At 39.8% G+C, this 25,816-nt stretch overlaps 2 protein-coding genes and 1 non-coding gene across 4 annotated transcripts; 1 reads left to right on the plus strand and 2 right to left on the minus strand.

Moving 5' to 3' along the window:
- Positions 1-505: 505 nt before the first annotated feature.
- fam83hb (family with sequence similarity 83 member Hb) lies at positions 506-18,751 on the plus strand. Its single transcript, XM_033637236.2, has 8 exons — positions 506-802; positions 8,372-8,564; positions 8,694-9,026; positions 10,867-11,031; positions 11,161-11,285; positions 11,403-11,960; positions 12,087-14,580; positions 15,991-18,751. The coding sequence occupies exons 2-8, from the start codon at positions 8,442-8,444 to the stop codon at positions 16,009-16,011; spliced, it is 3,819 nt and encodes a 1,272-aa protein (XP_033493127.2). The 5' UTR covers positions 506-802; positions 8,372-8,441; the 3' UTR covers positions 16,012-18,751.
- A 1,497-nt stretch (positions 18,752-20,248) lies between these two features.
- LOC117264107 (synaptonemal complex central element protein 1) lies at positions 20,249-25,291 on the minus strand. 2 transcript variants are annotated; one of them, XM_033637928.2, is made up of 10 exons: positions 25,237-25,291; positions 24,579-24,623; positions 24,435-24,497; positions 23,189-23,263; positions 22,945-22,992; positions 22,714-22,768; positions 21,010-21,099; positions 20,849-20,912; positions 20,670-20,736; positions 20,249-20,552 (listed from the first exon to the last, which is right to left on the minus strand). In XM_033637928.2, the coding sequence occupies exons 1-10, from the start codon at positions 25,250-25,252 to the stop codon at positions 20,464-20,466; spliced, it is 612 nt and encodes a 203-aa protein (XP_033493819.1). In that variant the 5' UTR covers positions 25,253-25,291; the 3' UTR covers positions 20,249-20,463. The 2 variants fall into 2 exon arrangements, with proteins under 2 accessions (XP_033493819.1, XP_033493820.1); XM_033637929.2 differs by lacking the exon at positions 23,189-23,263.
- LOC117264230 (U8 small nucleolar RNA) lies at positions 23,442-23,574 on the minus strand. The gene has a single exon (XR_004502269.2). It is a non-coding gene; the product is annotated as a U8 small nucleolar RNA (small nucleolar RNA).
- Positions 25,292-25,816: the final 525 nt, after the last annotated feature.

The following is a 25,816-nucleotide window of genomic DNA, read 5'->3' on the forward strand; positions in this document are numbered from 1 at the left end:
ACTACTTTATTTAAGAGGGTGATTTAACCAAACTAGATTTCTCCCGAGCTTTGCTGTAGTTCTGTTTCTTCCAGAGTGAGGTAATTGGTAGCTTGAAAGGCTGGGAGCTACTCCAGCACTGGTAATATTTATGGAGTAGCTACAAACAAGTAGTCAACATAAAAATAAATAATAGATAAATAAATAAGGTGCTAAGACCAAACAAAACAAGTGCAAAGCAGTGTTAAGACACAACCAGTGTAAATAGTGATTGCTAGAGGGGTAGAATAGTCTGATTTATTTGAACAAGGCTGCTCTTGGCCCAAAGGCTACAAAAACGATGTTGAAAGAGTTTTGTGTGAAGGTTTGGACAAACTTCTGTGTCACAAGGGCAAGATAAAACACCAGCTATGACATAAAGACCAACACTTTTGAAATCCACCAGTGGGAGTGCACTGCCAATGATCTTGTGCTCTCGGTGATTAACGGGTTTGGGAGGAGCCACACCGGTGGGAAAGCCCTGCCTAGCAGGATTTGCCTTGCTTCTTCCTCATTCAGCGCGCTGCTCTGTGCCATAGTGGCGGCAGCTCTGGATTTTCACACCCCGCCGAGGGAAACGCTCAGCCCGGGCCTGGAGTCCGTGTGGCCCCACGTCATCGCCTGTCTTCGCTGGTTGGCAGTGGAGGGTGTACACCGGGGGTTTGGGTGGAGTTGGTACCCGAAGTGGGGAATGTGACGCACCGACGGGAAGGAGACGCACATCGGCGGTTTCACCGGGGGAAAGCGAGAAGACAGGAGACAAGTTCTGCAACTAATTTGGGAGGTACGATGTGGAAATAAAAGCGAGGTTTGCAAGTGGAAAATCAACAAAAGAGCCAATTGTATAGAGGGTCTATTGTATTGTATCCTGCCCTGTTTTATCTTATTATGTACCACTCTATCCTGTTTTATTCTATTGTAATTGTATCCTGCTTTACTCTATTCTTTGTATTTTTGCCCTATTGTATTATCTTATGTCCTGTTTTCCTATCTTCTAACTGCATCCTAGATATGCCTACTCTATTCATTACTCCATTAATGTGTGTGGTATAAAAAAGTGAAATGCTGGTTACTTTCCTCAAGAGCAGTCTTAAGTTTACAGAGGATTAGGTCATCCAGGTAGGTGTTGTGCATTGCAAAACCTGAACAGTATTGTTATTACAGTTTAAGCACACAGACGGCTCCGCGTTGGCTGGCACTGACAAACTATGCTGCTCTTTCTGCTGTCCTTTGAAGACATTCAAGACAGAGAAAAACAGCTACTTTCTTGTCAGACTGTGTAGATCTTTTGTCTGCGCTTTATTGTGAGGAACTGGAGGCGATAAGTAATGCTTGAAAAGGAAGAGACACTTTTACAAGCACGCCCAATGCATTAGTTGCACAATGCTATGTATGGATTGCCGGTCATATCAATAGGGTGACTTTACATCCCTCTAATTTAAAGATAATTGGCGAGATAACACGAGACCATTGTCCTCTAATCATACAGCCTTGTGTGTTGAGCAAGGAAGACAACCTTCACATGTCATTTCCTACTGACTTTGATCTATAGGCTCCTATGGTATCTATATGACACACATAGATCCATGTTGTTTGTGTTTTTGACCCAAACAAGCAATGTATTGATTCAGGCTTCACCTTTGCAGGCTTTGCCTCGATTCATTCAAAGTGACTCACTGGATCGGAATAATCCACCATGTGTTTATAATTTGAGGGAAAAACTTTGTGGTGCCAGCTTTTTTTGTGGTGCGTCTCTTCATGTGTGCTTCTTATTATAGATTTCATCTTGTCACACTAGCCATATGGCCTGAGCTGCATCCCATTCATTCTTTGCTTTGTTTGCATTGTATGTGTTACAAGGGGCCATTGTCTGTGGTTGTAACTCATGTACGAGACATGTAGTGCTTCTGGGGGAGAGTAGGAGCAAAGGAGAAGCATTTTTTTCGGCTTTTATTGTTGGGTTTTCCACTCAAGATGACCGCAGACATTAAGGCAGTTGGAACAGATGACGAGGACCTCAGTGGACCTGTTTTTCTAGCAGTGCTGCTACGTTAAACACAGTTGTAAAAAGGGAGGATAGGTGCCAACGCTTGTCCTCACATACAGTATACATTTGCCTGACCTTGAGCTGTCTTTTGTGTTGCATTCAGCAGTCGCTCTGAGGTGTGATGATACACAGAGAGACAAGTTGTGCTCTGTTTGCCCTTATCTACATTTGTGTGTGTGTGTGTTGAACTGCTGAAAGTGGCACTGAAAGGTCCTGACAGGAGCATCAAGAGATTACTGGCGCATCCCTCCAAACCTGTTTTCAGGTATTGTTTTCTCACTCCATTCACAGCGAATTATCACACAAAGTGAATCGACCGAAGAGGTATGCCGGATCAATCGTAGTGTTTGTTTAGTGAGGAGTGTTCAGATGCATGTGTGTGTGTGTGTGTGTGTGAGAGAGAGAGAGAGAGAGAGAGAGAGAGAAAACAGAAAATATGTTTTGGGGATTGTGCTCAATAGTTATTGCCTCCCCAGGCTTTTTTCTCTGGTTCACATGTTGAGACAGATAGAAATTTTTTTCCCTCTCTCAGCTCTTCATGAACTGTTTCTCTCCCTCTTCTCGTGGCAGGAATGCTGAGAATGAGCCATTTACACGCTTGGTGAACAAACATTGGGCACATCTAAATATTGGGTCTATCAGCCTTGAGGAGCAGCAGTCGGTTGCTGCCTGCCTATCCTGTGGCGGTTTAGTGTTTCCAACTGGCTTTGTAAGTGGTGCATTTAGGGCAGGCTCATCCTTGTGAGGGCAACGGAAAGCTTTATAACTACGGGAGGGATGCAGAGAGACAGACGGATCTCTATCAACATGTCACTGTCTACGGTCTGATCATGTTTACTGAAGTTGCTATAACAACAAACAAAGCAGCAGTACTTGTTTGAATATCCTACCAGTGGTGCAGGTGAGGTGAAGAAAGGCTGCCATGCTTCTTGTGTTATGCTTCTGTTGCCTCAGTCTGCAATGACCCAGAGGTCAGGAGGGTGAAAGAGAGACCCCCCCTTGGGCTCTCTTTAGTGCTACTGTGCGCTTGAGTCACCCATATAGCTCATGTTCCCCTCAGGGACAACTCACACAGGTTTTCCTGGGTTCCTCTAAGGTGGATTGGTTTAATATTCAATCAATTAATTAATTTTTCAAGTAAAAATACTAAACATTATGTATTTCCAGCTAGATTTCTTCTGATACTGATACCAGTATGAGAAATGCCTCTGATACTGCCCAAAATGGTGGATTGTGTATCGGCGTGTAATTGAGGCCATGTTTACTCGAAAACAATCCGCTGAAATTGGAATCATTTCTCATTTTCATTTTGAAAAAAGTTCAGTGTTCAGACAACGTTTTGTTAACAATGGCCATGCACACAGATCCACAAAAGTAACCAAAAACGCTGTAGTTAACATGCCAGGCCAGTAATCGGTGTGACTTTGTAAATGAAACAACACGTGCCTGTGCACATGCGCTTCCTTCTACAGAGCGGTGATGTATAAACAAAAAAAATGGCACCCGCACAAACATTTGTCTGGATGAATGACGAGGTGGAGTTGCTTCAGTAAATCTACACTTTGTTGAAGAAGCGTTGATAAATTCACAGGGTGAGCAACACAAACAGAGCTTGATCCAATCCGATGTGTGGCACCTGGAAAAAACTGCACTTGTCCTATGAATCAAATCTTCTTCGTTACTGTTACACAGCAAGTTGCACTGTGTAAGCTACAACTGTTTAAGCAGAATTTATTTCCACTAAAAAGTGCAACTTGTGCATTTTTTATTTTTATTTTTTTTGCAATTTGGCAATAATTTACTCTGGAAAGCCCCACCAGTAAAAAGGCAACATGTACAGCATTCATCTCTGTGTGTATTTGTTCATGTTTTACAAAGGGTTTAACCTGATCTGTGCCATACAATGACAGTAATCATTTCACATCCATGCAGGGTTCGTAGTATACAGCTGTTCAGTTTTAACGCAATGGTACTGGATTTGTACTCAGTATCGGCTCATCCACAAGTTCAGGTAGCAGAATCTGCATCAGGAAGGAAAAAATGGTTTTGAAACATGTCTACTTCCAGCTCCTCAGTTGTCAGAATTTGCATCGTTAGTTGCAGCCCTCTCTGTTTTTGTAACAGACAAAGACAGTAACAGGAGCACTATTTCACAATCCGAAAGGCACATGCAATCTTTTTTTTTTTTTTTTGGTGGTTGTAGTGTTGCCAGACGTGGTAGATGGTTTCCCTGAGGTTTAAACATTATGACGAGCACAGGCAGGTGCACATCTCAGATTATGGCTGTTATCACAAGTCCTCAGGTATGCACGTTACTGCTGCCTCAGCACAATTCACTTGTATACAGATCAAGCCCCAGGCTGCTAGATTTATTTGAAATGTAGGACCAATCATATCAAAGTAGTTTTGATTCTTCCATTTTCTATACTTGGCAGTAGTGAAATTATTCCATGAAAGCAGTATGTGCAGCTAACGTGCCGCTCTGCCCACTATGGAACTTTTAAATGGGAACAGCACACCACAAAGGCCCAATTTCTATGGCTCGAGAGGAGCAAGGAAACAGGATGTCAGCCATTTTGCCAGCAGATGAATCACCACAGAGCAGTATGTTGCAAGTTATCCCCAGGCTAGGCCAGGCTGGGCGACCCGGTGACTCACCAGGCCTCTGAGTAAACCGGCTTCTCCCACTGATTGTGGGTTTGAACTAAGGGCCGTTTGCTATCACCACCGATCTCTTAAGTATTTGTGGAAGTTTACAGAAAACACGTCAAACACTCTTTTAAAGCAGGTACAACCTTACAAAACACCTACTCACCCTCCCACTCAGACCCCAGGTTACACACACACACCCTGATCATGTACCAAGGCTGTCAATCAACCACTGTTCCTAGGACTGTACGTTTCCCTGGTGATATATCCACACAGTCACAAACACTTCCTGTTTTGACCACATGATGCAATTTGTAGAAGGAATGTATCACTTATATTCCCGAGTGTTTAACCAGCTTACTTTGGATACTGGAAATGTTTAGTGGTTGTTAACCCAGATCTCCAACATTAGATGACCTGTCCAGTATGCAGCTGTCAGGAGGAACACATTAAATATCAATGAGGGGGTGTTCTGGTCGGCTCAGCTGACCGTCGGCTATCACATGACCTTGTTGTGGGTTGAAATCTGGCCTGGGACCTCTGTCAGTGATCGGCTGCTTTATCTGTTTGGACCAGATACAGTAAATTAGTGTTGTCACGATACTGAAATTTCTATCTTTGGTATCTTGAATACCTTGAAAAATGCTGATATGTGATACCATTTTCAATACCACAGGCAAATTTTGTAATTGATTCTTTTAAAAATTATTATTAAAAGATAAATATAACCAGGCACTGATTGAAGAAAACACTAACAATAAGATGGAGCGAGGAATTGCAGCTGGTACCAGTGTGTCAGTACTGCCGGAAATAAGTGTTGAAACTGTTTTAAATATTTACAACAAATCTACAAAGTAATATTTTTGACAACACAACACTAAACCACAAAATATTTATACAGCTGTCCAATAATCATGGTCAAATATACACTAAACAAAGTGGACCTAACCAACAGATGGCACCGGATATCATCATAACATCAGAAAGACGCTGGACTTTTATGTTGGACAGTTGTTAAATTGTAGTTGGAATGAAAACCAAGTTGACTATTGACGTTAGCATTTCATTATGACGTTTTGCAGACGTTGGGTTTTCTTCTCCATACGTTTCAACTAAATGACGTTGGCATGAGACGTTTGAAAGATGTTGGATTTTTGTTGTTATGTCATAAAACTTAAAACCAACAAAATATTAACATAATTTGTCGTCAGTATTCTACATCAAAATGATGTCAGGCATTTAATTTTAGTCACCCAACCTCACAAAGTAAATACGACCAAATACCAATATGCGCCAGCTGAGGTGATCATTACAGCTGAAACTGGTTGTTCATTGAAATCAATCAGCAACTCTTATGATAATCAAAAAATATATTTTCAAGTATGAACACCAGACATTGCCTAGTTTCAGCTTCTTGGTTGGGAGGATTTGCTGCTTTTCTCATGTGGTAGTAAATTGGACATCTTTAGATTTTAAAGTGCTGGTCAGGAAAGACATAGGTTATGATGGCCTAATGATTATTTATTAAAAAATAATCTGCAAATGAATCGATAATGACAACAGCCCTCATTAATATTATGTTCTTCCTTGTTGTGCTTTGTTGTCATAAGGTTTCTTTGTGTATCCGGTTTAGTTGTCTTTGCCTTTCATCTATGTTGTTTTTAGATGGTGGCTTACTGTCTTTATCTTATATAATAAATCAATTTATCCACATATATAATTATATGATTGATACTCAGCTTTGCCTTTGGATCTGAAAATAATCCAGAACTTTTCCAGCCTTGTTGCATTTAAACAATCAAACATTCACAAACTGTTGTGTAACAATGTTCCTTTCACTGACTCAAATTAAGTTCAAGTCATGGCATACTCATCGTGCCCTCCAAAATCAATTTGTGTGTTATGACTGACTCAGAGTTTTGAGGATGAGGTCTGAGGAGCAACTTGAAGCGTGACGCACCAGGATTAAAACAAATGAGAGAACCTGTCTATACACCTCTGAATGCCTTTCCCACCTCTCCCTTACACCTCCCTTTCACTCACTTGACTTTCTTCTTTCTTACTCTCATTGTATTTTCCATATCCTGTTGGTTTACTTTGTTCTTACCTTTTGTATGCAGTTTTCTCACAAGCCAGACTAAGATATTTTTAAACAGGCAATTAGGCAGAGTGCATAATGCCATAAATGGAAACAAAGTTCCATTAACTTTCACTCACAGAGTCTAACTATAAGATTAGGGAGCCAGAGAAGATAGAAAATGTCTCACATGATGCATTGGGGTCAGATGTTTTGTCTTAGGAAGTTGGAAACTATGCCTTTGTATTTCTCTGTATTACTGTACCGGGTCATCCACTCAAAAATTATGTTACACAAGTTGTCAACATTTGTTTTTGGTTTAGTGAGAGTACCACACCTATTTTGCATTTGTAAAAACAAACAAACCATAAACCTCAACTTAATAAGTAGAGTTCACTCCAGCCAGTGTTTCCTCCTGTTTTTAAGGTTATGTTCTTTCTCAAACAGAGAGGGGTGTGGTTAATAGTCCATTACCACAGCAACCAGATTGCCGTTGTACTGTATGCGTCAAAGCAATAGCATAGATACTAGCATGGATAGCAATAGCGGTCACTCTAATATAAGTTATGAGGTGGAGAATTACGTTAGCTGGAACTCAGTTACTTCTGAATGGCAACTGCTTAGCTTAATTACTTAGCTGGCAGTTGATATGTGCAACTAGTTTGTTTGCTAGTTAATGAAATACCCCAATTTTAAATCAGTATTTTTGCCAATGTATAAGTAGATTTGATAAGTGAGTTACCCATTCTGTATATCCGCTACTTTGTATTAACAAAGGCTTCCATTTTTGGGTCTTGATAGCCATTTATTTGCCAGTACCAGTGCTTGTGATGTCATTCCTCACATAACCCACTGTAGTCTGTAGATGTTAATTTACTAGAGGTGCAGCGATACATCAATCTGGATTTATATATCGATTCAAACAGTGTAATTACATTGTCAGGAAATGACACAGAAAAATCAGAAATATAAAAATGCCAAAAGTCACTGGAGAGGGGCTTTTACGATTCTTAGAATTATTTGCACCTTTTTCTTCACGTCTGCTTTTACTCGCCTTATAAACGTAGAAACTTGGCCCGTAGCTGAAAAAAAAAAATCAACACTTCTATGAAAATCTGTCACAACTGTTAACGTCTGCCTGAGTATTACCATGTGGTATTGTGTGCTGGTAAAGGTGTGTTAATATGAAAGGTGTAATCGTTAAACTGCACAAGCTTTTGACTCAGCAACAATAAGCTCTTTGTGTAAGTCGTTATAAGTAATCTGTCTTTTTGTGTGTCGTGACGAGCATTTTTCCTCTCACCACACAGAGGGATATTTAGTTGAACCATGAGTATTGTATATCACAGATCGAGGAGTGGTGTGTTATCTAGATGGAAAAGCAATGTGACTAAACACATGACGGTATTTGTTTTGTGTACCTGTTTGCTCTGAGATTCTTAGAAACCTGTAAAGTCAGGCTGCAGAGACGTCTGAACAAACAATGTGTTGATAAGAGCACTGTGCGTCACATTTTTTAATTTACCGATATAATTTCTCTGCGCAATGACCTTTTCTTTCTTTCCTACTTTTCTATACAGGTTTGAATTCCTCCTCCCTTGCCTCCCCTCACCTGAGCCCTGACCTCTGACCCCACTCCTCTCTCCAACCATGCCAAACCGATCTCAGAGTTCATCAGTTGGTGATAACCCCCTCGACCCAAACTACCTGCCCCCACATTACCGTGAGGAGTACCGCCTGGCCATTGATGCTCTGATAGAAAATGACATACAGGTAACACTACAGTTTTCTTCTTGTGTGTTTTTATGTGTGTCTGTCTGTCATGAATATTTATTTACAATACTCCAAAAACACATATACATTGGTTTTAAGATGTAATTTGGATATTACCTGTCACACCAGGGATACTATGAGTTCCTCCAGACTGCAGATGTGGTCGGTTTCCTGGCACAGTCGGAAATTGAATTCATCAAGTCCACACTCCAGACGCCCAACCCGACCTCCAGCGTCCCAGAGCTTACGTACCATGACGGGGGTCATGACGCTGATGGCTCCTCAGACACCTACTGGCCGGTACAGTCGGACTTGGCTGCCCCCGGGCTGGACCTGGGCTGGCCAATGCAACAGCATAGCTTCATGGGGCCCACAGAGGTCACCACTCTAGTCAACCCATCAGACCCAGACATGCCAAGTATCAAGGAGCAGGCCAGGAGACTCATCAAGAATGCACGCCAAGTAAGTAAAAGGGAGGGAGAGGAATCAGGGTGAATTAAACTTGATTATCCAGTTTGTTTTCAAAAGGCATTTCTGAGGGAACATGGCATCTGAAGATGAGATCAAAGCATTCCAATTTATTCAGTGTTTAACAACAACAAATGTGCCACGTGTTTTTTGTCTATGCACATACCCTACTTCTTTATAGCTAATTTAAAAGTGGACAGGTGGTAAACACCAATGATGTAATAAATTAATACATAATTTCTTGCGGAGTATCCTCTCTCTCTGTCTTATCAGTGTGCACTATACAAATCAATCTTTATCTCTTCAAAGAAAAAAACAGTAGAGATAAAGGGTTGCCAGTGACTATAGTATGCGTAGGTTATGCTATCTTATTGTTAGTTTAATCTTACTTGTTATCTGCCACTGCCAACTTTGCCACCACACCCTTTTAGATGAATTTTTAACTGACTGGCCTAAAGTCAAAATATAATTAGCACAAAGTGCAGATGCCAATTTGCCAAACGTCAGAAGCAATCAAACCTGTTGGTGTGGTGGGCCGTGTTGTAGTCTGTCCTCCATGTCTGTCTTAGTGACAAAATTTACAAGTGTGGCTCTCCTGCGTTCAGGCATATAGATTTGTTTAGATATAGATAGATTTGAACATGCACATGGAATATAGACAGGTCCTGAGAGAGGGGTTATAAATCTGTCTATACCTTGTTTGTTATGTAAATTTTAAAGAGATTAACCTACATTTTATTGCTGATACACTGAATGTGGTTTCATGCATGTTTTGTCTAAGAGATGTTATTGTACAGACAATGTACTCATTGTAAGACCTGATATAGGCTTGATATATATATATTTTTTTTACTCAATGCAGTTGAGTGAGGAATACAAACCTCTCTTCAGTTGTGTGATATCAAACGTCACTGTGGTGCATGTGTACAATATCTGCAGTATTTTAAATCAGTATTTCATTTTTCTTAACTTCCTACTTTAGTCTCACACTTTCAGGAGCAATGATTATGCAATCCTATCAAAAGTACCATAAACACGTACAATATTATGTACAGCGCGTTTTGAGAGCATAATGTTCTATGCTTTATCTTCTATTGCTGATAAACACAATGAACTGTCACTGCTAAAGCACCTTCAACTTGTTGCAGTTTTAAATCGGCTACTCAGTTTCCCAACAGAAACAAGGCAGAATCGTTAAAATAAAAGAAAATAATGAAATTACATAATATTAATAAAACTAGACTGAAGCCTCTTTCCCACTGGACAAACAACCCACTAACATCTGGCTTTTGTTTTTAATGGAAAAGGTTACAATTAGCATTCATTCCTGGGACAAATGGCTGCAGTCACGGATACTTATTGGCTCCAACTTCAATTGGCAGTGATTGAAATATGACACCCAGTTGGGCATGCTAATTTTAGCCCCTTTGCCGACACGCTGCCACAAAATACTGTCTCCATCCAAGCAGCATTGGAACATCGTTTGAAATTTATCCTGCACCCAATTTGATAAAAATACTGCATAAGTAACAGATATAATAAGGAGAACCCACTGTACCATCTTCACTGGCCTCCATGTTGCTTTATACTGTTTACTAACCCTGTCTTCCACCCCATCTGTGTCGTTGAACATACTTGCCCGCTGCAGAGCCTTGTACACTGCTCTGGTCCACTGGCAGTGCAAAAGCAGTCTATCATCTATTTTTAATGGGTTTTCCCACACTTAAAAAACCTGCATACATGTGCTAACTTTGGTTTAAAAAGTGTGCAACGAAGACTATATTATAATGACCAAACCTTGACAAATGCTCTTGTACTTGGTTTTCTGCTTAAGGTTCTTGCCGTGGTGATGGACACATTCACAGATGTGGACATTTTTGCTGACCTCTTGGATGCAGCAGCACGCCACGTTCCTGTTTACATTCTACTGGATGAGCAGGAAGCCCCTCACTTTGTCTCTATGGTCTTCAACTGCAAAGTCAACTTGGACCTACATCCTGTGAGTTTGCATTTCATTACATTTCCTCAAAAAACAGTTGCCTGCCCTTTGGCATTTTTTTGTGTCATTAATGTATTTATAACGAGTAATTACCACTAAGGCTTACATGATTGAAATTTGGTTTTGCAGATGGTGCGTGTCAGGACTGTGCCAGGAATAACCTATTATTCCCGGACGGGGAAATCGTTTAAGGGGCAGGTGAAAGATCGTTTCCTACTGGCTGACTGCAGAGCTGTACTCAGTGGCAACTACAGGTGAGTAATTTAAGCATGTTTGTTATGTGCTCATTGAATTCCCAAGACTCCCTTGCTATTCACACTGTAGATGCAAGTCGTTTAATTGCCTCCACTGTACTTTTATATTTATTACAGTTTCATGTGGTCCTACGAGAAGATCCACCGCTGCATTGCCCATCTCTTCCTCGGGGAGCTGGTCGCCACCTTTGATGAAGAGTTTCGCATTCTCTTTGCTCAGTCAGAACCTCTAGTCATTGGCCCATCCGATGGAGCCCTTGCTCTCTCTGACACCAGCAGCACCAGCAGTTTCTTAGGCAACCAGTTTGGTTTGAAGAGGACCCAGTCTTTGCGCAACCCCATAGGTTTCCGCAGACAGCCTGAGATTCCCTCTGCCTTCCCCTATGGAGACTCTGATCGTAACCCTGCACTTCCTTTCCGAAGGGCTGATCCATTTCGTCACACCATTGAACCTGGCGCAGGAATCACGATTGGAAAGTATTCCCAGCAACAGTTTCGTCTGCAGCAGTCATTTCTGGAGCAGGGAAGGTCTATAGTTTCCAGGCAGATGGAGTTGAGTACCACTGCCTTCAAGAGGCACAGCTACGCAGAGGGAACCCAGGAAAACTACACATCTTCGAGGCACTTCATGAAGCACAGAGTCATGAATAATCTAGACGAGACAGACTTCCACAGGTAGTTAACTCTATAATACCAACAGCTGTGTGGAATCTGAATTATGAATTTATATGAGTGAATGTCTTTACATGTAACAGTACATTTTAAATCAACTAATTAAGAATGACCATATTTTCTTTACAGGGAGCACACCCAAAGTAGCCATTACTTAACTGAAGGGCCTGGGTCGGGCTCTGGCCACGGACACTACGACAGACTTCGAGGTCTTCGTCCACAACTCTCCATCGACCAGTATTCAGATTCAAGCTTTCGCTCAGATCTGGAGCCTCCACCTGCAAACTATGGGCGAGACTACTTTTCATCTGAGGACTTAAGAGCACCTGAGGGACACCAGGCACATCCATTAGCTGGGAGGTATGGAGGAGGTTCTGGCAGTAAAAGGCCAACCATAGGTCAGGCGTATGCCTGTCAGAGCTCACCCACACAGCTCCACCCACCAGAGAAGAAACCATTTGGCAAACAGTCTCATCAAGAGCAGGAGCAAGATGCGGATGCTAGGCAAGGCCTGAGGAGTTGGAGAATCAACTCCTATCTTAGCACTTATGAAGAAGGTGGAGATGAAGGTCTGACTCAACCTATGGGGCCTGATGCGTTTGAAGATCCTCCATCATCTCAGCAGCCAACTGCCACTGAAAATTCAGCTCCCCGCTTTGGAATAAAGGAGCAACTGAATGTTCCCCCCAAATCCAGACCAGATTTTGTAAGACCCCGCTTTGGAAAGCCCACCTTACCTGAGAGCAACAGTAAAGACTCTGCCCTAACAACAAGCAAGGATTTGCTTCCATCACACAGTGACCTAAAGTCATTTGTACAAGAGAAAAAAGGGAGGGAAGCTGAAAGGGAGAGGGAGCCAGAAATGGGTGCAGCAAGAGAAGTGGGTGTGGATGTGGAGGTGAAAGAGGCTCCAGATAGCTTCCTGACCAAACATGAATCATTCCGCACACGTGTTAACCCACTCCTTCAACGTAGCTCTCGTCTGCGTTCCTCACTTATATTCTCGTCTTCTAAGGCAGAGATGCACAGTGGTAGCCTTGGCTTAAAACCAGCCACAGAGGTGGATGAAGAGTTAGACTCAGTACGCACTTCCTCGATTGTGGCCCAGATCCTAGAGAAGAGAAGGTCACTGTCTCGTGAGCCTTTTGAGTGGAGAAAGAGGGCTGAGGAAAAAGATAAGGAGAAAGAAAAGGAGAGGGAGAGAGAAAGAGTGGAGAAAGAAAGGGCGGAGAAAGAAAGGGCGGAGAAAGAAATGGCAGAGAAAGAGAGAGCTGAAAAAGAGAGGGCAGAGAAGGAGAGGGCAGAGAAAGAAAGGGCAGAGAGAGAAATGGCCGAAAAAGAAAAAGAGAGGGAGAAAGCGCAACAGCAAGAGGAAAATGAGATTCGATTGAAAAATGAGGTTAAATCAAAAGTGGAACCTCAGAAAACCAATGAAGATTTAAGGAGGACACCAACTCTTGAGAAGTCTGAATACACAACATCATTATCTACGAACATGAATGACCCAGCCAGTCGACTACAATATTTCAAAGACCTGGCTGCTAAGAGAAAAGCCTCAAAAATGGAGACTGAGTCATCGCTAAAAATCCCAGAGCCTGCTGAAAAAAAGCCAGACCTTTCTGAAAAACCTCCCATAAAAACTGCAATGACTCCAAAGATCCCTGCTGTCTCCGTTACTCCGGCAGAACCTGAACTAAAGAAGACCGACATATCTGCAAAACTAGCTGAGCTCAGTCGCAGATCTTCATTTAGTTCCTCAAAACCACCCATGATGGCCACCAGACCTGTGAGCCACCTGAAGCCTTCAGAGACAACTCAACCTCATAAAGAGGAAAATGCATCAGAGGGTCAAAAGAAGGATATATTTAAGTCCCTAAAACCTCTTCCTTCACCTAAGCTCTTCAAGAGGGATCCGTTGAAGCTGAAAGGACTGAATCCTCGTCGCATCTCCTGTGGTGAAGAGATTCTTACCACAGACGCTACAGACGCAGAGAAGAGTGAACTGAGAAAGAGTCGCTCTCATAGTTCTTCAACTCTGCCACGTGATGAGTCCAGAGTAATGGGATCTAATACATCCATCAACACACTTGGTGAGGGGAAGGGTGAAGGTAAGACACTCGACTTCTTGAAGAAGCAGACTCAGAGGCTAAAGGGATTCCTAGGGCCCAAGGATAAGGAGAAGAAATCTTCAGGAGACGATAGGGGCATGAGCACGGTCAGAGAGGTCACTGCAGATTCAAGCAAAAAGCAGAGTTCATCAGCTAAAGATAAAGGACCTACCACAACCGACCAAACTACAGCTAATCACAAGACATCAACCATGACATCAGGCCCATCTCGATACCAGGCTCCAGGCAGCTCTGTTCTGTTCAGCAGCAACCTACGTGATGATACCAAAGTCATTCTAGGGCAGATCTCAGCCAACAGCCAGAAGAATCGACTGGAGCAAGAAGAAACAGGAGGGGACAGAGACAGTGACAGCGGGGAGAAGGGGCTGGAGAGACAAAACTCCTTGAAAAAGAACAGATTTCTCCGACCAACAGGCAACGTCCAGGAGCGCGAAGGACTGCTGAAGAGGATAGAGAGTTTGAGGAAGGAGAAGAAGGTCTACAGCCGCTTTGAGGTAGTCTATCACTGCAAGGATGATGTTTGCAGCGTGGATGGGAAAGAGATATGAACAAAAGTAGCATTAGGTGTAAACAACTTGAATAGTGGAGACGTATTAGTGGAATCAGTGGTTTAGATTAAAGTCGGGGTAAAGTAAACTCTGGGAATTACATCTAAACACATAATACATGTTAGAAAACACTTGTTTAAAACGTGAAAATACTGGGAACTCTATAGCACTGCATTGGGGAGTTATACTGTTTTTTACCATTTCTGTGTCCAGGATTTTTTTAGGCAGGGCTAAAAGCCTTATCAATGATGCAATTGAGCAATCCTCAGCATAAGTAGTTTGAAAAAATAAATAAAAATTACCATTCTGTTTCAGACTGAGGAGAACTAGGTTGATTTTCGGACAGGTCAGCGTCCTCTGGCTCCGAATCTGGATCTGGCTTTGGTGGCTCAAACATGTATGGCTGTACAAATCCAACAAAGCTGCTAGATGGAGCATCCGTTGTAGTGCTATGATAGGAGCCTGAGCACGTCAGCTTTCCCATAACCTGCTTTCAGCACATTCAGCGGATAGGCCCCCTGCGTCTCAGAGCAGAGAATACTGCCTATTTTTTTCTCCATGATTTTGAAACGTAACTTCATAAACTCAGCAACTTTTTTCATCAGTCAAATTTGGCTGGGGCTTTAATAACACATTTTTCTGTGGCATGTCAAACTCATTACACACCTTTATTTTTGCTTTACCCCAACTTCAATATGACAAAAAGCCAGCAGTTAGAAATTTAAATCTTTTTTAGTGTTTGAGTTAATCAGATGGAGCAGTATACTGTGTAAATAGTACACAGTAAAATTATAGAGTAAAATGTGAAAGAACAATTTCTTTGCAACTTTCTGAGCCATAAAAATGGTAAGATATGTTTAAAGTCATGTTAAGGTATTAGGACACTTCAGATTTTTTTATTAAGAGTTATTTAGTTTGAAAATGGAAATAAGTCTCAAGTCTGAAATATACATAAATAATAATGTGTTTGGGTTTTGTGTTTAATTATGTTTTTTGTATAATTGAAAGTAGTTTTTATTCCCAAACAATGATAGATCAATGTTTGACATTGCTTTTAAAATGTGAAAATAAATTTTGGTGGACAAGCTAATGTTCATTGCTTTAAATATACACTAGAAGTCTAGTACAACTATATAAATGTGATTGAGTATTATTCTATTTTAAATATTGCTGAATGTGTTGTTTTACTTTTACTGGTATACTCGTTAAATCTGAGTGTCTTTGAGATAAGAACATACTTAAGACTGTCCCCTCATAATATTTACAGTAGAGACGAGAAAGGGAAAGGACAGATGAAAATGAGTGAGAGTTCATGCACTGTTGCATTCATTGTTATCCCTGTTGTTCTGTTAACAGATGGGGAATAGCCTGGGATAACGAAAGATGGAGGAGCCACCTTTTATATGGAAACTATTTATGCAAGATGATCAAAAAGACCCATTGCCCATATGTGCCAACGACACTATCAAAGTACCTCTGTGGCTCAACACTGCAGCATTTCCTGGATTTTCACTCAAAGTCATAAAACTTGAAAAGACTATATATACAAATGCTGAAAACAAACTTAAGCCATTGGGTTTGGAATGTGCCTGTGTGCCAAGACCTGGTACTACTTTGACCTTATATGGTGACTGAGAGACTCTGCTTGCGTACTGGCTGCATGGGCTAATGTTTCACCTAAAAGAAAAAGGTGGGGCAATTTACCTTTAACTGAACTTGTATGAACGTGACCGAGGGAATCAGAGAGGATAAGAGAGAGACAGTACACAGTCTACTTGAGGGATGGAAAACAGATCCATGCCAGTCAAAGAACATGGCGGTATATGACTGTGTACAATACCAGTGTTTCTGTAAGTGTCTGTGTAGCTGGGACTTGTTTGAAACTAGGTGGGAGAAAGTGTCCTTGTGGGTTAACCATGTGCCAAAGGCCCATCAAGAGCATCATCAAAGTTAGAACTATTAATAATCCATTAATCCAGAAAGCAGAGATGAGAAAATGAAGAGGAATAGAATGAGAAGAATTGATGAAGGGTGAAAATGTAATGGCAAATATGTGAGACTATCAAGAATGTAGAGTGAGATCAGAATGTGAGAAAATGTGTTTATAATGTCTGACTCTAATTTTGAGGCAGAGCTTTGATAGAAAGTAGCGCCTGCAGTAAACTTTACCCGAGTGTTTGGTACCTTTCTAAAAAGGCATGGACCCACTTCTCAGGGTTGAAGATGTCAAGTAACCATTAAGAGAGGGGGCCTGCATGGTTTTGAGGTTTGAGGAGTGGGGTGAAAAATGTTAGTGTAGTAGGCTTTTTTTTTTCTTTTTTAGGCTTATAGCCCTATCTTTCCAGGCCTTCTGTAGGACACCGTTACATCAGAAAGTAACATAAAAGTATGTTTCAGTGTGTAATACAGAAGCCAGAATGGACCGATAAAATAAATGTAAGTATAGGTGTGAACATAGAAAAAAACTTAAACAGAAAAAAGGGACAAACTGAACTCCGCATATGAACCAGAATGTTGGGGTGTGTCTTCATGATACTCATCAGTTTACAGACAAGGATAAATAAAATCAATTAAAAATAAAACAACTCAGAAGGACGTAAATTCACCTCAAATGAACAGGTTGGATGTACACCATCCAATTTTCTCATCTTTTGAAAAACTTGCCCTGTTGCAGTCTAATAGAAAAAGTATTCCTTTCCATCCTAAATATTTCATATATAACGTCAATCCAATCATACGCTGTTGGTTTTGCTGACTTTAGCCACTTTCTGGTAATGGCTTTCCTGCTAGCAGCACTTAGAATCCTTAATAGGTGTCTCTCATGAGAGGTAACATTGTCCAATGGCAAGGTGCCCAGTCTCTATTTTAAATGGTCAGTCCACCTGGAATACCTTTTGCAAAACTGTATGAACCTCCACCATAATATGTGATGATGGTTGGCATCAGAGCACCCACATTGTCTCCAACAGTTTTTGTTTATGTACAGGGAGTTACATTTTGTTAGCTGCAGCCCCCTATAAAGTCTTGAGATGGTTTTTTGATTTGAGTTCAAAAGGTAAGCGTCATCAGTTGGTCAATATGGTGCCGAACTTGAAGAAATCTATAGAAATCACTATTGTTCATATTGTTCTAGTAGTGAGAATAAATGTATATAAGTGAGCGCTCCAGATCGGATAAATATACTAATATGTCATCTGCAAATAAGGAAATCTTCTGTTCTCCCTTCATATATATCCGTTTAATATTTCTGCTCTGGCTGGTCCACTGGCTCAAGGGTTCAATAAAAATCGCTAAAAGGAGTGGACTAATTGGGCAGCCTTGCCTTGTCCCTCATTCTGAGTTAAAGGAATTGAACACTGCTCCATTTATCTTAATCCTTGCCCTTGGTTTATCATAAAGTGCTTGTATAGTTTTAATAAAAGTACTATGAAACCCAAATGTTAGTGTACTAGGTTTAGTCTAATGTAATGTAAATAAAAATGTAAGGCATTTACAGTTGCCATTAATTAATGTCAAAAATAGACTTGAAATGTGCCCCTGTTTCTATGTCCTTTGACTTAAATTATAAATGAAAAGAAGATAAAAAGGATAGCTACTTTTTGCAGTACTGGAGCTGGGACAAGTCAAATGACTTCTGAGACCTACGCCCTACACAAGACTGCTAATCCCTTTGCTGGTCTGTAAACACTTGTAAACCAAAGATGTAGTTACATGGAACAATTCCCAGGTTGCTTAAGAGCTTGACTGGGCATCAAACCATTTAAAGTTTTTTCTTCTCTTTTTTTTCTTTTACAGATCATCACAGATTTGGAGGTTCTATTACTATATGGACACTTCAGGGGTTACACTGTTTTCTGTACTGGATTATATTGTACATATTTATATAAAAAAGGGGCTAAATAACAAATTAGATAATGACCACCCTCACTGTACTATTAAAGTGCCTTCTGTTTAGCTTTCAGAAATATGCAAGTGTGTGGTCCTGGCTGTAAAAACTAATTGGCATTAATTAGGGGGAAATCAGTTGCACAGGGTCAATGTGTTTTTTAAAAAAACCTCAGAGAGTATTACATTGTTTTTGAAATACTGCAATAAAAGTCTTTTATGAAATCTTAAAGTGAAACTGAACATGATTGTGTGCACAAATATATAGTGTATATTGTTAGATAGATGGATAGATCCTATATTGTCACTGTATGTTATCCACCTTATTCCTAGCCCGTGATTCCTTGCCTGAGTTATGAGTGCAACTTTCGACGTCGAACTGAAACCAGCGATTTCCAATGGTAACAGTTTGTTTATAGTACTCTATTCTTATTTCGAAAAGCAATTGGGAAATAAAATGTAGAACACACCACCTGTTATAGCTCAAACAGGATTATGTTATCATACCTCTGCCATCTCTGACAACCGCCTCAAAGCATTTTTTTTTTTCCCCTTTTCAACCGAGCATGCTAGCAATTAGCTTACCTTGCTCCATTAAAATATTAACTTTAACATGGCCCGAGCTAGCTTGAGGTAAACTTCTGGTCCTTCTAAAGATGACTTACGATTTCTGATGACTTACTAAGAGATACTAACACATTCAGCAAACGTAACATAATTCAGTATTAACTGTAGCTCTGTGTAAAGTGAATAAATGTGTTGTTTCCCAGCTAATCCTCTGCTCGTCTGCATTAACGATGCAGTTTACACGTTTTTTTTAACTTATGATTTATTAAAAACAGGTATGAGGGAAACATGATGCTGAATTCAGCAGCAGACTTCAGTAATAGTAATATAAAGTAGTAGCAAAAGAAATAACTTTTGGCATTTATTTTTTCATACGATATAAAGGAAATACGGTAAATCAGTAACACATTTTCAGCCCTGATGACTAAATACATATTTCAAGGTTTGTTGCTGAGTTTATTTTATAACAAGCAATTTTCTAATGTAGGTTGAGAATGAAGTCAGACGGGGAAAGACAGGGATATCATGTACTGACTTTGAGTGACAGACCTGTCAGTCTACGTGTCATTCTCTTCTGCTTATTCTGATTTCTGACTTTTTCACTATGACTTGTGAAACTCTTGTGGTTTTATTTCTCATATTAATGGTTCCTTTGGCAACAGGAACAATCCCATTTTGTTCTGGTTACGTGTTCAACACACAGTTGCTGAAGACAAAAATTTAGCTTAGACTTATTATTAGTCGTTACAGACACGGACAGTGCAACTTGTACCAGAGCTCCGCAAAGACATTTTAGAAAATGCTGAGTTAACATTGGTTAAATATTTGTTAAAAAATAAATCAAACGGCTCAGGCAAATTACTTTAGAAAAGAACTGTTTTTAAAAAAGTCTTTAATCCACTGACAGAGAAGGGCTCCCAGACCAAGTGTTTGCAGTTTGCTGATCAGTTTATTTGGATTGATGGAGTTGAGTGCTGAGTGTGTATTGTCTGGAAGCTCTGGTCGTGTGTGTGTGTGTGTGTGTGTGTGTGTGTGTGTGTGTGTGTGTGTGTGAGTGAGTGTGAGTGTCCATCTGCTGGAAAGCACAATAGTGTGACCCATCCACCACTGGGTCAAACTGACCTGGAAGCAGGTGTTGCACATTTGAGTAAAACACTCAAAATCCAATGACAGCAGTGACAATTCATTTTTATTTAAATTAATTATTTTATAATCAGAGGGTGTGGTACAGAATCATCCATGTAATTTTGGGGCATGTAGATACAAGAGAACCACTTCTAGGATCAAAAAAAACTCTTGAAAACATGTCAAACTGACCTGAAGACAATAGGAACTATTAACTGGTTAGAGCTACCAACACTCAGGCAACAATCACTCCTAAGTCTCTGCAGCTGCTGTTGCTGGCTGCTTCTTCATCTCTTCTAGCTTCTCTTGAAGGTTGCCCAAGTGAGTCAACTTAATTTGTTCTGGAACAATCATGAAAACAAGACCAGATCAAAGGGATTGGAAATGGGACAAAAAACACTTTACCCATGCATGTACAAGAATAAATGTTTTACTACTTGCCTACCAAATGTACCTACCAACTTCTGACAGCTGACATTTTCTTACTTCAGCACGCGCTATTTCATCTAGGAGATTTTTTGGACTCTGGGTATCAATTTAAATGACAGTCATAAACAATATTAAAAATGAGTCACAATTTAATCATTCTGTTTTAAATATGTGGGGAAAACGTTTTATATAAAATAGACAAACTTACAAAGACCTTGTACAGATTCTTATGTTCCACAATCACTTCCTCAAGTTGGCTTTCAAACTTCATCCTGCAAAAACAAGGCCAACTTTAGTACATTATCACATTTACAAGTTTGTACAATGCATTTTTTAAATTTAATAAATCATTGCACTTTTAATACATACCGCAGTTTCCTATGTTTAAACTTGATTTCCTCGATTTGACATCTGATCTGTTCCACCTCTTCCACCTTTTTCTTGTCTTCCTGTTCCTGCCTGCAAAACACACACACAGAGTGCACGATCTAACCATGCCTTAAAATACAGAATAATAAAATAAAACAATATATATTTTGACCAGCACCATTATTGCACCTACAGAGTGCAAAGTAGATGTGGCACCTACTTTAAAACTGTAGTTTACCAAACCACTAGAGATTTAATAAAGAGTAGAAAAACTACATCTTAACTGCTCTCAAAAAAAAAAAAAAAAGTCAAAGTAAAACTACTTTCATGAACTACATCATGGGAAATGATCACACCTGGTAAATGAACGATCTTATGTTGTTACACAGAGGTTTAACTGAAGAGACACTGAGTAAAGTGTAGGTGTGTCAGATATCTTGGTTGCAAACCAGAGGTGATTTTAGTCAAATAGCAGGTGATGGTCATTAAATGTAAGCTGCAGCATTGTTCCATATTGTATGGCACCATGAGAAACTATGAATATGTAATTTGTCACAATAACATAAACTACATAGTCCAAAGTGGTCAACTACTGAAAAAGCTACTGAGATTTGAATGTAGCTAACCTGCCACATAACTACTGTATATTGTAGTTAAAATAGTAATTGAACTACATTTAGTTAACTTCTCCCCAACAATGCTTGGCACAATGTGAAAAATTAATTAATCATCACTTCAAAAATTTGACCTGTTGTTCAGAGACTACACCACAGATCGCAGAATATTCCTCATATTACAACATTGGATGCTATATACAGAAAGTCTACAGGTAACATGTCTTTAAGAACAACTCAATTACAACATAAACCTGATTTGTGTAATACTGGATATGATATATCATCATAACATGATCCTGTGACAGTACCCACAATTGCATTACGGCCATGAACTACCTAAGTATGCTGTTTATATGCAATCAATCATACATTATGCTAATGCAGTCTAATATAACCACATAACTGAAAATGTGCTTGTCAGCTTGCTAGATTTATAACAACGATGAAAGTAAACAACACAGACAACATGCTAAACTATAAAGTGAACAGTTGACAGGAAAAACAAAGAACCACATATGTGCCAAACTCAAAAGTCTACTAAATGATATAACTTATTTTTTTTGCCACCAACAAATATATATTTGATGTCCAGAGTCATACACCCATTAGCCTCGGTGCTACAACAATTAAGTTTTCTTTGCAAAAAGTTCAAATTCAGTGATGTGTGATCTTAATTTTAACATTTTAAACAATCTTGGTGGAGGTGACTCCGGTCAGTATATGCCACAGGATACAGAAGTATGATTAAAAAGGTACAGTGTTTTTAAAAGTTTCAAATGTATATATAAAAAAGGAAATTAGGTAATTAGGTCCCAATATACATTACAAATAGACCAGCTAAAGAAAAAAATGTGTCAAAGTACTACTATGTGTCATAGTAGATCTAAAAAATATAGAAAAGATTTGAAACCAGACAAATTACAGTATCCTGGATTCTGATAAATTGCTGCCATCTAGTGTTGTATATCACAAACATACAACTGAGGTCTTACAATATGGAGAAAGGAAACTGCCGATGTGTCATGTTGAGATTCCAGCACAACACACATTAAAAACATCCATAAACTGGTTAGTGGGATTAATTTACCTGAAACAGGCTTGCTCAGACAACTCCCGCTGGATCTGCACCTTCCTGGCCAACTCTGGGGAAAAACATTTCATCTCATCAGCTTATTCATATTTATTGTCTGTGTATATTTACAACAGATGACAGATTTGTTTCCAGATACAGTCAACCAAAACTTTAACTCTGCATGACATCAAATCTTCATACTTATTGGGCAACAATTATTACAAATGTACAATTGTTTGTGTGTACCTTCTTGTTCTTCAAGAATTCCTTCCAGTCGCTCTGCTTCAGTTTGTACTGTAAAAAAAAAATCCTGGTAATAATGTACACTATTGTATGTGGTACATAGTGCAAAAATGATTGCCTAGAGGACAGCTATACAGTCACTCTCTACTTTTAGTGGGTCATTGACTACATCTCAGCAACAGGTACAATAATATATTGTACACTATGTGGGTCAAATACAATTATTGGTGATGATTTTGAGTCTTACAATTTGCTTGTTCTTCCTGCAAAGAGCCAATGACTGATTCCATCTCCTTAATGTCTTTTTCCGTGGCTCTGTTAGCTGAACAAAACACAGTGTAACTGAAACACGGCAGCTGTATAATTATATCCAACAGTCACTTACGCATTTATGATATACTCTAAGGAGTGATTGCAGTTGATTTCCCTAGATAACTGTATAAAAGCCACTGAAGTAATCCAACACATAATCTTACATATTCTTCTTTTTGACAAGAGAGATCAGAATGCGTCCTGTGGGGTGTTGCTGTTCCCCACAAGACAGAGATATTAATCATATCTCATAAGTCTCTATTCATCACGATCTGATACTCCTCAGAAGGAGTAACAGGTAAGGATGTACCTTACTGAAGATACTTCAAAACTGCAGAAAAAACTGATATAACCCTTACAAAAAGCTGTCTTACTCATGGTGTGAAATTCCCACGATAGTGTTCAATTTGTATTTGTCACATGTGTAGTTTTGCTTAACCTCGGGCCATTACTATGTTAAGAGTATAAAGACTTTTGTTCTGTGTGCTATCCTTTCTGTAAAAACTAAAACGAAACGCGTGTTTATTAGCATATGGAAAGCACAACGAGCCTTCTCATTGGTGCATCTTTACAAAGCTTTTTTATCAATCTCAGACCCCCGTGTTGAAGACTTTTCACATCGTACGATCAGATTATCTCTATAGGACACGCTACACGTGGTTCACATGCTCAGTGTTAACTGTTTTTATTATAAATAAAGAAAATACCCCAGCGCGATTTATCACCGGAAGCGGAAGTGTAGTTTCACGAAGACTAACTACAATGTCAAGATGGTACACCAACTCTTGCTATCGCTAAGTTACCAGTTTAAATTAGTGCTGGCACGTACAGAACAGTGAATACGTGACTGTAGTATCAGGACTCACACCAGTATGAATGATCTCTTTATACAACAGGTAAATAACAAGCTAATAGTTAATTTATAAAATTGCCGTAACACAGCAATTCAACACGAAGACGGAAGGACGCGGAAGGTGGAAGAGTGTAACCTAGAAAAAAACTCGTCTACTATTTGTCCGACAGATGTCGCTATTGGGTCTGACCAGGCCTATTGAACACCCTCCGTGTCAACTTCCTTTTCTCTTCTGTACTTCATACAAACATATAAACATGACGATTCAGAATATCTGATTCACCAGCAATTTAAAACACACGATAGGTCCAAGTCAGTTAAACACTACCTTCATGCATGTTCCTTATTTTGTCCACCAACTCTTCAACTTCGGGCTCCTGCATTCCTTCAACTGAAAGCAGGAAAAGACAATAATATCAGCCTCTCTGGGGATTTTCAAGATTTGTTTCAATTGTACTTGGCCCTACTTTACCTCCATTCAGTCGAATATTATTAATCAGGTCATCAATGCTGAATTCTGTGTTGAATGAAAATAAATGTTAGATACATAACAAGTTTTTGTCTCATTTTCCCATCATGTCCCACTGTGTCCATGAGTGTTACCTGGCTAAAGGTGAACTTAATGTAGTATCATATTTTGCCCAAATTAGCTGTGCGGCTAAAAATTCTGAAGTTTATGTTGATTAACAAGCTATCTGCATACACAACAATGCTAATGTCACTTCAAGTTTCGGCTCAGAGTGTGAGAGTTAACCTACTTTTTAGCTAACGTTATCCTAAATATAACGTTTAGCCGTTGTCAATGACTTTTCAAGATTAAATGACACGTATTTAACTGTAATAATCGAGTTAGCAGCCAGCTACAAGGAAGATTCTGACACTAAACTACTGTCTATTCTGCTGCAAATCGTTACCACCGTTTTATTACAGGATATTGTTAGCCGTTAAACTAGCTAACGTTGGCTAAGCCGTTACAAAGCCAACAGTTAAGTGGCAGTTGCTATAATTACATTTAAGTTAATAACTTAACAGTAACTGTTTTATAAAATATTTCTCGTAGGCGTTTTAAAATCGGTAGAAATTAGCCAGGATAGTGACTTGTGAATTAATTAAAACGTATGTCGTCTAACCTGCCTGTTCGCTCATCGTTAATCCAGCCACAAGAGACTTTTCCGCAACTCTCAAAATGGCGGACGTGCCCACTTAACTGACGGGACTGGAGCACGAGAAGGGAACGCGACGTTTGGCGCCGCGCGTGCACTACAGGAAAATACGCTGTAACAGTGTTTATTTCTTGTAGTTGGGAAGTAAACAGTGCCATAAACTTGGCAGTAGCTTGAAGAAAATTAATACTATATGTCCACAAATGTTTTATTACCAATGAATAATAATGAATGACACCCCCTTGGCAATCACAAACAATATGAAGATATACTTTATTAATCCCCATAGGCAAATTATTTTTTTTTTGCACTCACACAGGCCCGAAATACACAGACATGCATCTACAAGACTTATACATACATTCAATTGAGCCGACAACCCTCCTGTTTCCAAACCATGAGCCTGCAGACTGAGCTGCTGACCCCCTCCCCTTACAGGGTAAGGTTAATCTGCAATTTCTACTCCAAATATCCACATTTACAGTTGAAAACTCCATGTACATCACTTGCAGTTATATTTTTGACTATAAAAATGGCTTGTTATTAA

This window comes from Epinephelus lanceolatus, chromosome 16 (assembly GCF_041903045.1).
Source record: "Epinephelus lanceolatus isolate andai-2023 chromosome 16, ASM4190304v1, whole genome shotgun sequence".
In the NCBI taxonomy this organism is placed as follows: Eukaryota; Metazoa; Chordata; class Actinopteri; order Perciformes; family Serranidae; genus Epinephelus; species Epinephelus lanceolatus.

Excerpts from the sequence above, each read along its gene's own strand:
- LOC117264107 (XM_033637928.2), bottom strand. Across the intron at positions 21,100-22,713 it reads TCTGAGCAAGCCTGTTTCAG|GCAGGAACAGGAAGACAAGA; the intron begins GTAAATTAATCC and ends TGTGTTTTGCAG. Across the intron at positions 20,553-20,669 it reads ATGTCAGCTGTCAGAAGTTG|AACAAATTAAGTTGACTCAC; the intron begins GTAGGTACATTT and ends TGATTGTTCCAG.
- fam83hb (XM_033637236.2), top strand. The coding sequence starts at position 8,442 with ATGCCAAACCGATCTCAGAGTTCATCAGTTGGTGATAACCCCCTCGAC. Across the intron at positions 8,565-8,693 it reads TGATAGAAAATGACATACAG|GGATACTATGAGTTCCTCCA; the intron begins GTAACACTACAG and ends CTGTCACACCAG. Across the intron at positions 14,581-15,990 it reads AGGTCTACAGCCGCTTTGAG|ATGGGGAATAGCCTGGGATA; the intron begins GTAGTCTATCAC and ends TTCTGTTAACAG.